The 13,140-nt window shown below is 42.3% G+C and overlaps 1 protein-coding gene across 3 annotated transcripts in view; it reads left to right on the top strand.

Moving 5' to 3' along the window:
- Positions 1-13,140, top strand: part of LOC127593261 (guanine nucleotide exchange factor VAV3) — a 44,118-nt gene that overhangs the window by 15,444 nt on the left and 15,534 nt on the right. For all 3 annotated transcript variants that reach the window (XM_052054572.1, XM_052054574.1, XM_052054573.1), the window contains exons 3-17: positions 4,265-4,323; positions 4,475-4,540; positions 5,854-5,962; positions 6,443-6,544; positions 7,315-7,383; positions 7,609-7,712; positions 7,814-7,913; positions 8,150-8,245; positions 9,641-9,709; positions 9,817-9,903; positions 9,992-10,077; positions 10,392-10,524; positions 11,649-11,758; positions 12,730-12,831; positions 13,038-13,129. In XM_052054572.1, coding sequence (XP_051910532.1) covers positions 4,265-4,323; positions 4,475-4,540; positions 5,854-5,962; positions 6,443-6,544; positions 7,315-7,383; positions 7,609-7,712; positions 7,814-7,913; positions 8,150-8,245; positions 9,641-9,709; positions 9,817-9,903; positions 9,992-10,077; positions 10,392-10,524; positions 11,649-11,758; positions 12,730-12,831; positions 13,038-13,129 — 1,384 coding nt within the window. The remainder of the gene's footprint in view (positions 1-4,264; positions 4,324-4,474; positions 4,541-5,853; positions 5,963-6,442; positions 6,545-7,314; positions 7,384-7,608; positions 7,713-7,813; positions 7,914-8,149; positions 8,246-9,640; positions 9,710-9,816; positions 9,904-9,991; positions 10,078-10,391; positions 10,525-11,648; positions 11,759-12,729; positions 12,832-13,037; positions 13,130-13,140) is intronic.

Raw genomic sequence — 13,140 nt, 5'->3', positions numbered from 1 at the left:
ATGCGTGCTACAGTATTTTCTGTAGCTTTTGCGCATCAGTTCAAACAGATCATTTTGACCAAGCTCCCTCTACATGAAACTACGTTCTGGTCCTGCAAATTCATCAACACATTTTTTTTTTTTTTGGTAGCGGAATCAACATTCCTCTACGAGTGTTATTTGTTCCAACATTTGGAAATGAACAGCTAGTTAAGATTGAAAAATAAATAAATCAAAGGAAAACTACAGCGGTTTTTTCCACATGTTATTCTTATGAAAAGCACAAAGCCTTGTTTTAAAATATATCTGGTCGACAGCCCATGTGAAGGGAGGTTTGAGTCAGCAACCGAAGGGGAGTCAGGGGAGAGGTCTGCAATGTTACGAAACAATCAAGCCCTGCTGACTTTGTAGATTTTGTTCAAGTGCAAATTGGTTCCCGATTAGATGACAGTAGTACCGAAAAGAAAGAACAGTTCAATTGTTGTACTTTGTCGAATTAAACTTGCAATGATTCAATTTGTTCCAAACGAGACTGCAACGAGTGCCACTGTCGTAAGCTGTCGAAAACTTTGGATTGAACAATGCCTTGGGCAGATGTCTCTCAGCTTTCTACTATTTCATGATCAGATTCATGATTTATTTGTGCAACGTGTGAGCAAGGACCGCTTGTTTATGTCGACGGTTGTGCCTTCCCTCCCTCCAGCTGTCGGCAAGGTGAAAATTTGTCAGATCAGACGAGTTCGTGCATCACGGCCTCAAGCTGTGTAAGAATAACAACATATCCCACTCAGTGTGGGTGTGTTCCCGCGAATGCGATATGTTTGTTTATTTTTTTTATGAGCGCATGAACATTATGGCAAAGCAAGAACAATTTTCCAGATCTGATTGCCGGAGCCTATTTGAATAAACTGCCGTCGTGTGCGACGTTTGAAAACATGCACCACCGCATGCGTACACGAATCGTAAGGGGGCTTGAGTCCATCAGCATCGATGCCATTCGCACCGGTAGAAATTGTTAAATTTGATCTCCCTCTGCTGAGACAAAGCTAGCGGGCGGCAGAGCATGTCATGGTCTCATATTCGGCCTTTAATGCTGCGGTTGTTTATTGGACGTGCAGGAGATCACATGACTGAGCTGTGAAAGTGTGCAACTGAAGTTAGACGAGGACTTGGAGTGTTTTCAACTTCCACTGGGATGGACCGTTTCCAGTGTTCTCATCTGGAAAATTCATTTCTGAGCATGAGACTTGTTTGCAGCTGGGCCAGTTGTTGAGTCATTAACATAGAGTGACAAAACGAGATTGACGGACGCATGGAGCCATTTTGTGGAACATCATCACGCGCTATTATCCGGCGAGTGTGTGTTTTGTCCTACGGATCAAAACGAATCTTTGCCGTGATTCATTTTTGTGGCTACGTTGTCATAATGGCCCAGTTTGACATCCCTGTAAACGTTTAGTGTGGACAAGGTGTGAGGTATCTTTGTCAAGGAAATTCCAGGGGCAACAAGGACCGAAGAGGAGACGCGTGCCGCATCGCAACCAGCTCTATTATAGCCAGGCTTGCTAATTATGTATTACGGGTGTTAATGGGCCGCGGCTTTGATTGCCAAACATGAGCTCGCCTCCATCTCTGAGCTTATCCGATTTTTATTGGCTACTCACTGCATGGACCGCATCTTGACCACCGCTGCATCTGTCAGACTGACGAGTGGCGAACGAACAAACCAAACCGGATGCATTTTTTTTTCCGCTTCAGTATACTGACAGGTCACTTAATTAGGCGCACTGGTGACCCCGCAGGCACCGTGTTGTCGTTGCCATTGTGTAACGTTGCACTTCATCACATTGACAAGCGATTCCACTGTAATCTTCAAGTTGACTTACTGAGCTACGTGTGAATAACAGAAACTCCAAAGTCGAGGTCTACACCAAATGAATCAACCTAAGCCAAATTTGACATGATAATGCTTGTATTAAAAGGTTTAAATTTAGGACACATAATCAGTGTTCAATATTTCATTGGCTGTCTCGACATCCAGATGTTCTTATGTTTCCATTTTCTAAATTGAAATGGAATTGTCGTGACTTTTTGCTGCCTTGCACTTGACTTTAGTCAGATACAGCCCTCAAATTCAACACAGAGAGGGTTTTTCTGGGCAAGGAAACACGCAACATGTTTCAATTTATGTCAGTCGTTACGGCGTCAGTGAAACCGCAGTGGTTTGCAAAAGCCCAGTCCCAGTGTGTTTTTTTCCTTTTTTTTTCACATGCAGATTACAGAAATTTAATGCCGTCTTAATGACGCATCTTCAAAAATATATATATATTTTTTTGTGGCGCAATGCTAAAAACACAGTTCCAAATATAATCCGGTAAATTACATTGAAAGAGCGACACCAGTGCGGTCTATGACATTAGAATGAGAACTTAAAGCTGCGGAAAAGTGCACTCGATGCCGACACTGTGTGATGGGGCTTTCACACCTTGTTTTTTTTTCCCCCCCAAATCATTATCCCAACATACAGTGCCGTTAAATCACAACGATGTCTTCATAGACACACAGTCACTTACTTTCCCAACTTTCTTTCATCATAGCAGACTCTCACCACCCAGATTTAATTACCCTGGCGTTGAATTATGAGATGATACCAGACAGCTTCTTTAGGAAACCAATGAGAGCCAGTCCAACTGGACGTGAAACCCTTAATTTGCCCTTGTGACTGTTCTGGTTGACATGTGTTTGATATCGGGAGCTGTCCAGCCTTATTCATGCGAGTCTTGAGAAAGTGTATTTGGCCAAGCGCAGATGGTCACTTGTGTGTTGCAAATATGTGTGACTAACGTAGTCGGAGAAGCTGAAGGGGCACGGTGCTATGCGACTCATCCCACTGGAGCGCCTCCAGTGTTCTGTTCGGCACACATTGGATTTTGTTGCGCCGGCCAACTGGCCCGTGTTCGCTGTTGGATGCGATACAAAACTAAGATAATTACCTGTGAGGGTGAATAACTGCGGTGAGGAAAATGATGCCCATATATCACATATTTCACATATATCACATTATTATTTTCATTCATCATCTGTAAAATAAATTGCACCAAACAGACCAATACAACCACATATTGACATTCTTGATGAGTTATTTTTGTTAAATCAGTTTTGACTTGCCTCAAACATACTGTCAAATGAGGTCACCAAAATATTAGAATCACAATACAGTGCAGTTCACCACTGATGCTACAACTGCAATCATGGACAAAAGGCTCTATTGACATCCTCCCTGATTGCTCCCAACTTATTCACTTTAGGTACCCGTTGTGCATCATTTGGTGGCTAATAAGGATCAGTGAAACAACAGCCATGTGTTTGTCTTTCCTTTGTGTGCTATTGGTTGCTGGTCGGGAACTGGGGAAAGCCAGTTGTGTGATCAGTACTGATCTGTCAGAGCACCCGAGGGCAAATGTATCTACTCGCCACATCTCTGTGTGTCGTGTCAGTAGATTAATGACCCATAAAAGTCTGTTAGTGGCACTTTTGATACATACAGCATTGAAAACAACAACAACAAAAACACCAGAAGATATGGGTGATGATTCATAACAATCATCTGTCCTCAATGACGTGTTCATTGAGTCATCTTCTCCTATTACATTGGCAATTGGTCCGCCTCCACTATTATTATTTTTTTTCTTCAAAAATAGATAGAATGTATATTGTGCTGTTTGTTGAAGTCTTTTGGAAAGCACAGGATGTCATTCTATGGACACTCTTGTTTGGAAGAGTTTGAAAAGGCCCCCCTCTAGTGTCAAATAGGAAAATCGCTACCCACATGTTCTAATAAAGCACAATATTGTACCTAATATTTTGATTGTCAACATATTTATATTAATACTCTTGTTAACCATTGTCCATTTTTTTTTTCTTGGAAAAATATTAGCCCACAGCTTGTTTTAGCAGAATTGATATTCCTGCACAGATTGTGATTGTCATCAAAAGTCTAAATCAGTCCAACTGCTAATTAATTTTTGTAACGTCAGAGTTGTTTCTGCACGGGTGATCGAAAAAAGCAAAGCACGAGTGACACAATCAAAGTACCGCTACAATGGAAAAAGACATCTGGTTTGACATGGCATTCGTATGCCACTCATAGCCTATAGGGGGCATTGTTGCTTTGCATCTCGTGATTGACATGTTATGTTGATATGCATTAACCATGATTATTGTATTCTAATTTTTAGGATGCTCTAAAAATATCATATCATATCATATCTTCATTTGCATGCAGGTTATGGACACACTTTCGAAGCTTTCTCACACAACGATTGCACAACAAACTGTAAGCAGGTATGTTTCAGTTTACAAGACATGACAATGTTTGTGACAATGTTACAAGACATGACAATGTTTTTTAAGAATTTTTTTATAGATATTATAGAGTATTACAATAGTGACTGAGAAGTGGATACTTCTTTTTTCTCCCCCCCCCCCCAAAAAGGTCTTTTCCAACCGAAGAAAGTCTTGAAGATGAGGATATCTATAACCACCTTGAGGACCTAATAGAGTATGTATCCTACACACACGTGTTAATAATCATGTTGTTTTTTTTTCTACTGATGAATTTTTTGGGATCGATTTTGATGAGGCGTTTGGTACCAAACAGTGCATTTTTACTAATTGCTTAGAGCAGCATGGTGAAATGATCTAGGTTTTCACCTTGGGGGAATTTCGTCTCCCTCCTACGACACCATGCTGTTGTATGTTTGAGGAACATTTGTTGCCTGGGTGTTGACTGGAAGGCAGCCATCTCCTCCAGGGCTGTCAGTGCCACCTCACCCTGCTTTTTGCTTTTTTTCACAGCATGGAAAGCTTGTGGTCTGACCGTCTGCTCATTCAGTCTGTGTTCGACTCTAATATGCCCGCTCGCTCTTGAATACGTGCATTTTTAGAACGGCAAGCGTTTGCATGTCAATTGAGTGCCTCAAGACCTGTTTAAACGTGTCAGGCTAATCGAGAAATAGGTTAGCAGAAATTAGAGGCTTGTGTGGTCCCCTCTCGTGAGGTTTTTGTAACTTTATCGAAAGAACACATGCTGATTTTCATTCATTTTGGAAAGTGAACAAAGACCAAAGTATCCCAAATCACCCCCCTACATAGCAAACAAGGCTCCTGGCACAATTCTTTCCAAAGCCCTCTATCTCAGTGGAACGCTGCAAAGAAAGCGATTTGGAGAGCGCTGACTAATATGCATTTTGAAGGTACTTAAGATTAACATTTTGGGGAACTGGAGCAGCTGCTGGCAATGCGTGTTTAGTTCTTTCCACATACATATATTTGTTAACTCGACACCATTTTCTCACCATTGTTTTTACTCTGTATACATTTGTATACTTTTGTCAATGAATCCCTTAAAAAACGATGTTAAACTCACGTGGGGTTGATATTGAAAACAAAGGGGTAATTTACAGTCACTGCTGTAACTTAAATCAGCGGCGGGAGACCACGTCGAAGAGTGCAAGCGCTTTTGGGAGGACTCCCACCGCCACAAAGCTCTGGTCTATGTTACTGCTGACAGCCCCCGGCGCTAAAGGGAGCCCACGAATGAGTGTTGACAGTTGGGATGTAATAGGCATCTGACGAGGGCCAGCAGTGGACATGTGGGAGGTGGATGTGGCGGCCATCATTAAAGTGAGCACAGTTCTGCTCTTGCCTCTCTGCAAGTTTGGATTCAGTGGTTGACTGATGATGCACATACACTAACAGAGGTTTTTTTTTTGTTCACCTAATTTTCTTTCTCTTCAATTGTTTTCCTTTCTGAAGTGTGCACACAAAACCACTGGGCCAAGTGATATAAGTGTTTTGTCATGTGCGCCGCAGTGAAAACCGGGTGGAAGATGAGGAGGATCTGTATGACTGCGTGTATGATGATGAAGAGGGCGGTGAAATCTATGAGGATCTGATGAAAACGGAAGCTCTCGCCCCCCCGGTCAGTCTTTTTTTCTCGCCTCACTCGTGTGAGTCATGACTTCACATCACCTCATATCACATGATACTGAGCCATCAGCTACCGCATGGAGAAAGACTATCAATGTACTTGGAACACTCTGTCTTGACCACCCAATAAACCAGCAACAGTTGTCCATAAACGAGTAGTTAGATGGCATAAATAAAGCGCGCGCATCAAATCCAAGAAAACACTAAATTACAATGCCATACTGGAATTTATGCTGACATATTTTATATTTACGAGTTTTTATGTCTCGTACAGCGATCCTATACTTTTCCTGGATTGATTTTACTTGAGTTGGAAAGGTATCTATTTTTAAAAGCTTTTCATAATTATCTGATATGTGATATCATTTGGTTGTAGCATTGCGCAATCCGGGTCCAGTTTATTTCGGAAGCTTCTCGGCTATGTTTACTATATGTCTGTGTTTTCGGTGTGTTGGGGTGTGTAATTATCTAGGTGTTCCAGAAACAGGCAGAGATTGACATCAGAAGTTGCTGTTTAACAGAAATCAAGCAGACAGAAGAGAAATTTTCTGACACCCTGGACTCAATAGAAAAGGTACACAAACTTTTCTGTGATAAAAGTGGTATTCAAATATTTTCATTCTAACTTTCTATCTTTCATCAAATATCATCCGTGAGCATTTTTAAGGAATAATGTCCTGCTGTTTTCAATGTCATCTCATTGGGGTTGTGTGGAAAGAAAATTAAACAAAGTAGGAGTCAAGGCTATGGAAAACTCCAATCGCAATCCTAATTATAATTGTTAAACCAAGGAGCACGTGGGGGGGCATCAAATCTCTTTGCAGTGTGTGTCTCGCCTAAAATCAGATGAGACGCCGACATCTTCTAAATCAATAGCAAGTAATGAGCCAAGGGAGTGCTTTTCCATGAGAAAAATGCTAAAGTGCTCCCCTGTAAGATGGTGGGAGGCCGCGCCTCTTCCTAGCCATTCAGCACTACTTGTCTTCTCGCTCCTGTTTATGTTCAAAGTGTGGAAAAGACCCTTCTTGATTTCCCAGTGGAGCGCGCTAGTAGATGACTTTCAATATGAAGTAGATGGTGTAATTTAGCACGCGCTTGCCCGCTGCTTTGAGGCGGAGAGGTGACGAGGAGGTGGAAGCTTTTTTTCCGAGAGGAAATCATTAAATTGCAAACTCCGAAAATAAGAATATTGTCATGACCCAGACAGCGTTCCTTGTTTTCGCTGACAGCGGCGACTTTGCAAGTTGGCGACGTATTATAATGACCTCTCGCAAAATGACTTGCCCGCTCTTATTCTCGAGGGAGCAGATTTATTTTCATGCTTTCCCCTTCTTTCTACCACAGAACTTTATGACACCTCTCACTGTGTTTTTATCCACGGCTGAGATGGAAAAAGTGTTTGTGAATATACCGGTAAGTCATCATTTTGAGTCCCCTTGCTTACTTCACAGAAGAGTTTTTTTTCCACTATACTTGACTTACTTAGTTCATGAAAAATCACACTAGGCTGTGCAAATGTACTACAGGAAAGGAAATGACTGTATTAATAGTAGTATCTTATCATAATCTAATGAGAATAAATGTGTACCTTATGCAGCCTGAATTTAAAAGAGTGATTATTTTGTGTGTGTCTTTCAGGACCTGGTGAAAGTTCACAAAAGTTTACTGCAGGAAATTCAAGACTCAGTCCAACACAGAAGTGCCCAAAATCTACACCAGATCTTTATTGCATTCAAAGAAAGGTACCATACGCACTTTTCAAATCGCAATCCACTGAAAGTAGACTCATATAGTCATAGAGTGCCCGCTTTACATTTTGAGGCTCGTGCTTAATCTTTTTTAGATTGCTAATCTATGGGAAATACTGCAGCGATGTGGAGACAGCCATTGCCACGCTAGACAGTATATGTAAAGACAGAGAGGACGTCCGCATGAAGCTTGAGGTAAAACGATTTTCTGCTTTTCAGTCACTTCAGTCAGTGATCTATTCCAGCAAAACTGTCTGTCTCCCGGGCTCTCGAGTTAAACGGCTAAACAGTGCCGCCAAGTGTATGCCTAACGAATTGCATGCTTTAAAGATAAATAGCGTGTACAGGAGTACAGTCCTAACTGAAAATATTCTGTCTGTTTTATTTATTTTTGAATAAGACATTCTATTTTGTATTATCATTTTTTACAGGAGTGTTCTAAAAGAGCAAATTATGGCAAATTCACTCTGAGGGATCTGCTGGTGGTTCCCATGCAGCGGGTCTTGAAGTACCACCTTCTTTTGCAGGTGCAGTGCTCCGTCTTAACCTGAATTATCGTGGCTCCGAAAAACCAAAATCACACCGTGGGTGCTATGAATAGACAATCATCAGTGAGCTCAGACAAGTTAATTTGGTTTTGTTTATTTCATAGCAACCATCATAACATATTTCCAAATTTGTTAAAATCCCTCTTTTTTATGTTTCACAGAGCTCAGACACTTATCGGCTATGTTGATAAATGTCAAATAATTGATTGATGAGTTATTTTTCTGATCAAACTAGAATACATGTTTGACATGCTTCCATTGGAGAAATCACTCTGACTCATGTCCACTAGAGGCACTGTTGTCTACGTTTCATCATCTTTGTTGAAACCTGTTTTTTTTGTTGCGCTTTGGAGAAAGGACAAGAGACAAAATGCACTCAATGGACAACAATTGTTGTGCATTCATCGCTTTTTAGTGGGGTGAAGATCAGAGCACTGTGGTTCTTCCACCCCGGTTCAACTGTGCCTTTCTGGGCCTTGATTTATCGATGAAGGACCAGCCTTCCAGGTGTCGAATGGGCACTCGGTTACAGAAGTATTTGGATTATTATTTTACTGAATATATTATTTATCAATCAGTACCGGTGGCATCACACATTGACACCAAACATAATATGCACCTTTTTTTTCTTACAGTGTCAGCCAGAGTCTGTTGTCTGAGTCTTTCTGTGTTTCATATTCTCTTCTCTGGCTTTTCCCTCCCTGACTGAGTCCAATCACGTGCGGCCTCGACTATCTGTTTGTCCTGTATCTCTGTAGAAGTGTGCAGGTGGAAGCAAGGCTTGATAAACACAACTCTGCCATCTTGCCAGTGATAATAATGCCCTGGTTGAGCATGACTGACATTGAGGATTTGAGCAGTCCGGAGCAAACGTATCTCCCTCTGGGATTCATTGTATGTCTGTGTGTGCGCGTGTGTGTGTGTGTGTGTGTGTGTGCATGGAGGATGTTTTTTTTATTGGCCTGGAAGAAGGATATGCATGGCATCCTTCCTTATCCTCCACTGCTGCGGTCTAGATGTCTTGTTTATGCTGCGGCAACCAATTTCAGATACACGGGCTCTCCGTCAGATACCCGCACACACAATCAGATATGTTCCTTTTGCACTAACATTTTCCATTTCGGATCCGACGCTGTAACTTCTTGTATGCGATGTAGCTGTGCTGCACAATACGATTGCTCATAGATAGGATACAAGACGTATTTGAGATTTTCCACATTCCCCTTTCCGTACGCAGTATTGCGGAATATTATTGGGTTTGTTCATCCGGTGGATAATTATGCAAATCGTTTTTCTGATACGAAAAGCAAGGAGTGTGTTCCCAGTGGCCGCTTTGGAAATGTTGTTTCGTCTAACCTGTTTCCCCTCCAATAGGAGCTGGTGAAACACACTCACGATGCCACGGACAAGAGCAATTTGCGGAAAGCATTAGATGCCATGAAGGTATATCGATTATTCTTTTTTTTTTTGTCCTCGAACAAGTTTGCAGAGCCTGTCAAGCTATGAATTTCAAAAAAACTGCATATGTCTCCGGATCTTGTTGTGTGCAGGACTTGGCCCAGTATGTCAATGAGGTCAAGAGAGACAATGAAACACTGAGAGAAATAGACCAGTATCAGAAATCCATTGAAAATCTTGTAAGCAGGGCTACTTACTCCAAATTTGAAATATATATTTGTCTCCTTTTCGTTCAGTTCATCGTTATTGTGCTTTGTCCCTCTCAAGAATCAGCCTCTGAGTAACTACGGAAGACCCAAAGGTGACGGGGAGGTGCGGGTGGCCTCAGTGGACAAACGAGCCAAACAGGACAGGTGAGATGTGTGCCTGTGGTAGCCGTGCAGCGGTCGATTGATTGACAGGGGAAAGGACTGTACTTCTTCAAGTTCCTCCAAGTGTTGATACTCATTCACGTGTCTTGTAGTACTTTGCAATCATTACAATTCAGAACGTTTCCACACCGCTGCAAATACAACCGCAATAATAAACACATTGAATCATCTTTTCCAAAGCTGAACGGCGTGACCTCAATGAAGTTTTTGAAACTTGTACATCCCCGCACTATATTTCATGATGCCGAAAAGATCATTCTAAATTGTTTTTTTTTTCTTCTTTTATTAAACCTCAGGCATATTTTCCTGTTCGATGCTGCCGTCATCATTTGTAAGCGAAGGGGAGACAACTACGAAATGAAAGACGTGATAGACCTGCACCTCTTTAAGATCACAAACAACCCCACGTCAGACAAGGAAAACCGAAAGGTTGGTGCACGAAAATATACAGTAGACACATTTTGCACTCTGGACGAAAAAGAAACGTGGCGTCCTTCTCCGCAGGCCTGCAAAGGGCCAACGACAGTTGACATTTTGATAAACAATAGGTGTGCCTGCGCTATTACAAGCGGGGTTGCTTGAACAAATTACTGCGTTGTTGACCTTTCAGAGTTGGATCGGTTTGCTTCTTGTTCATTTGTGATGTTGCAAAGTTGGCAGCTAAACAAAAGTTGGTTTATCAACTTAAATCAAATTGTCATCATGTTTACGAACGCGTCAGGAGCGGCTTTTGGTCGGCAACATTTCACCGTGGCTCCATTGACTGCGGTTTTGTGATTATTTGTGACTTTTCAAAATTATTTATTACAGAAAAAAAAGACAAACGAGGCTAAAGTGGAAAAATCTGAATATTCTATGAACATAATCCACAACACACGCCCCCCCCAAAAAAAGTCAAGATTCAAAGCGGAATTCAAACAAGCACCAAATGACCAAACTGTGGAAACACGACGTGCGACAACAATAAATGGACACAGACTGAAAGAAGCGATAAGACAAAACAACGGAAAGGGCCACGGGGCTGCTTATCCGGAAAACACCGCAGGCTTCAGTGTATCTTTCCTAAGCCTAAGCCTGTGTGTCCACCCAGAAGACTTTTGTAGCGCTTACTTCTTTTACTCTCATTGGTAAAGATGAGATGCACGACAGTTTGAAGAGTGCATCTCACAAGCATCCGATTAGTGCCACTCATGAGGAAAAAAGTGAAGGATGGGGTGACAACGGCTAGGAATCCATTTTCGTCTTGGAATTGTGCGACAGCAGCTGACAGTCAGTCGTCATACCCGTCTTGGGTCTGAGCTGATGTCCAGCAGTGATACGGCAAAGCGACCTCACACTTGGGTTCTCCTCTCCACGCTCTTTGTCTTTTTGTGCAACCCTCCAAACTTTGTCCCTTTTTGTTCTCGCCCACCCCGAAGCGCAGTTTCCGTTCAAAGGCATCCTGTCTCCCTTTCCTTAATAGCACTTTGTCTTTCGCCAACACTCGCGCGAGATGGAGTCGCCTTTTGTTGTCATTTTTGCTCTCACACGTTTGTTTCAATCGACCATTGCAGTGGTCCTACGGATTCTACCTCACTCATAATCAGGGCCAGAACGGCTTTGAGTTCTTCTTCAAGACCAAAGAGCTGAAGAAGAAGTGGCTGGAGCAGTTTGGCATGGCCATGTGAGTACTGGATACGGGCGTGTGTGTGATACAATCAAAAGTGAAGCTGCTTGTCCCGTTCTGCACGTGCAGCCCTTTCTTTGATGACAGACACGATATTGGGAGTCCCAATAAGAAATAAAGGAAAGCGCACGCATGCATGCACACTCACACACACAAACAATCAAAATGCGCGTCCGTATCATTGAATGGATGAACACATAAATGGATGGGAGAAGAGTTGTCCGTTTCCATATGTGCCTTGTGATTGACTGACGGCCAGCTTCGCGCTGTGTATCTGAGTTATACGTACTTTACTCAAGTAATACAGTATGTACTGTCTAGTACAGGGGTGGGCAAACTTTTTGGCTCGGGGGCCGCATTGACTTTTAAAATTTGACAGAAGGGCCAGGTCAGCACGAGCTATGGTACATAAAAAAAAAGGCATTTGTTGACAGTCCATGTCAAACATCAACAGAACAAAAGCATGAAAGTACTGTATTAATATACTTTTTAAAATGACAACAGTGTTGTTGATGACCTATTTTAGCCTGTGCATTGCTGCAGATGGGTTGTGATCAGACCAGTAGAATTAGAGCGATACAGAGGTCCTAGGTGGTCGAAAAGATCCCCTCCACCTCCCGTGTTCTGCAACTTATAGTCAATGCGCCACCTGGCGGTGAAATGCCTGTCATTATAAGTCCAATATAAATGAATGCAATCATTCACATCACACCTTAATTGTGGACCAACCTTCGGTGGGCCGGATTAAAAGGACCAGCGGCCCAGATTCGGCCCGCGGGCCGTAGTTTGCCCACCTCTGGTCTAGTAGCTTATTCTGATATAAACAGTGCAGAGATTAATGACAAGCTGCGGACAATTAATTCGGCCATTACTTGTATGCCAACACATCCTAGAATTTGTTCAAGGTGACCTCTAAATGCACAACGCAAAAGTTTCACGAGTTTGAATATTTCTCCTCTTTTATTTAGATCCAACATCCATCCAGAGAATGCAACCGACAATTTCCACGAGTTCCATATGCACACTTTTGAAAGAATTACCTCCTGCAATTCGTGCCACATGCTACTGAGGTAAGGGGGCCACTAGTTACCCATGCACTCGCTCTGAGAATGACGTCACACATAACACACAAAATAATCATCGGAAAATATCCACAATCTCCTTCAAACTACTTTTTCAAGTTTTCTTGTAGAACATACATGACAATCTTTGCATTTTTGTGCATGCACTAAAAAAAAAAATGTTCATAAAGTGACCTGTTGTCACCTGTCTGCAGGGGCATATTTAACCAGGGTTACCAATGTTCCAAGTGCGGTCTCGGCGCTCATAAAGAATGCCTGGGCCGGCTGGGCTGCTGCGGAAAAACAGGTGAGCTACCT

This window comes from Hippocampus zosterae, chromosome 20, assembly GCF_025434085.1.
Source record: "Hippocampus zosterae strain Florida chromosome 20, ASM2543408v3, whole genome shotgun sequence".
Taxonomy (NCBI): Eukaryota; Metazoa; Chordata; class Actinopteri; order Syngnathiformes; family Syngnathidae; genus Hippocampus; species Hippocampus zosterae.
This window is presented reverse-complemented; position numbering and strand designations above follow the sequence as displayed.